The sequence below is a fragment of the Hipposideros armiger genome, unplaced genomic scaffold, assembly GCF_001890085.2.
Source record: "Hipposideros armiger isolate ML-2016 unplaced genomic scaffold, ASM189008v1 scaffold_846, whole genome shotgun sequence".
Taxonomy (NCBI): Eukaryota; Metazoa; Chordata; class Mammalia; order Chiroptera; family Hipposideridae; genus Hipposideros; species Hipposideros armiger.
This window is the reverse complement of record NW_017732196.1, coordinates 402,829-404,036: the sequence shown is the minus strand read 5'-3', so window position 1 is coordinate 404,036 and position 1,208 is coordinate 402,829. Positions and strand designations below refer to the sequence as shown.

The 1,208-nt window shown below is 42.0% G+C and overlaps 1 protein-coding gene across 1 annotated transcript in view; it reads right to left on the bottom strand.

The window, feature by feature from the left end:
- The window catches only part of SLC28A3 (solute carrier family 28 member 3), a gene marked incomplete at its 5' end in the record, with an annotated part of 33,046 nt that overhangs the window by 8,422 nt on the left and 23,416 nt on the right, over positions 1 to 1,208 (bottom strand). The window contains 2 exons of the mRNA XM_019629363.1: positions 21 to 105; positions 485 to 653. Of these exons, the coding sequence (XP_019484908.1) occupies positions 21 to 105; positions 485 to 653 (254 nt within the window). The remainder of the gene's footprint in view (positions 1 to 20; positions 106 to 484; positions 654 to 1,208) is intronic.

The following is a 1,208-nucleotide window of genomic DNA, read 5'->3' as shown; positions in this document are numbered from 1 at the left end:
ATTGAAGAATGTCTTATAACCTATGAGCCTGGCAACCATAAAGCTGTCTTGCCAATCCACGCCCATCATGAAGGAAAGGGGCATGAAGATGTAGGAGCATATTAGCTACAAAAACCAAAAGTAGAGACTTTATTAGAGTAGTGAGTAGCTTCTGCCTCACCCCTGTGACAAGTTTGTTCTTGCCCTTTCTGTGTCTCCTTTAAGTATAGACATCCTTTCACACATCCTTGCTCATCTTTATCCACTAGGAGTCAAGGTTGGAATTGGGTCATTTGAAGTAATCGGGATTCTTGGATGGGATCTGGAGAGAATGGCTGAATGTTGTGGGGGGGAGGGTGACAGGAACAGAGAGGAGGTGTGAGGCGATGGGGGATACATGGTAAGTGTGTACATTGGGTAAGAGTGCACTATAGGCAGTTAGGGAAGGCTGTTTAAACAAAGATAGGCAGAAACAAAATGGAGGAGAAACACGGTAGAATTATACCTCAAAACTCAGTTGTGGGTAGTCGAACATGTTTCCAAACCAGGACAGGGCTGAGTTCAAAAAAGACAGCAGGGCTAGGAAGGCAATCATATTCACAGCGATGCTTGCCACCAGGGAGATGGATGAGGAGGCTCCCTGTGTTGCAGCTTCTAGGAGATTCCTTGAATCACTTTATCAAAAAATAGTAATCCCAGAATTACCTAGGCGTTGTGGGTGGATGCACATCACAGGTGTGGAAATGGCCTAATCAGAGCTCAGGTGGAGAGACCAACTCTCAGGCCCAGGCCTGAGTCAAAATACTCACCTGAATTCTATGAAATCACGATGGCATTTATAATTGTTGAGTGTAGATGATGGACGTCTAACTATTCTACAACTCTTTTAATATGGGGTTATTTATAATTAAAATTTGGGGAACGATACACATATTACGGGTTTAAAAATTATATTTAATTAAAAGTAGCTACCAGAGATTACTGGTGTAAGAACTAACAATTCAAGGCCTGAATATCCATCACCTCGTTTAAGAAATGGAATGTCACCATCACCTTTGAGTCCCATCCTTCTGCCCCTTCAGCTCTTTCTCAATCTCCTTCTCTTCTCTCTTAGCTCAGAGGTACCAGGCGCCACTAAAATTTTGCTTATCATTCCCTTTCTTTTCAATTTTCCTACTTGTCTGTATCCCTAAATAATGTGTTGTTTTATTTTACACATTTGCTAAGAT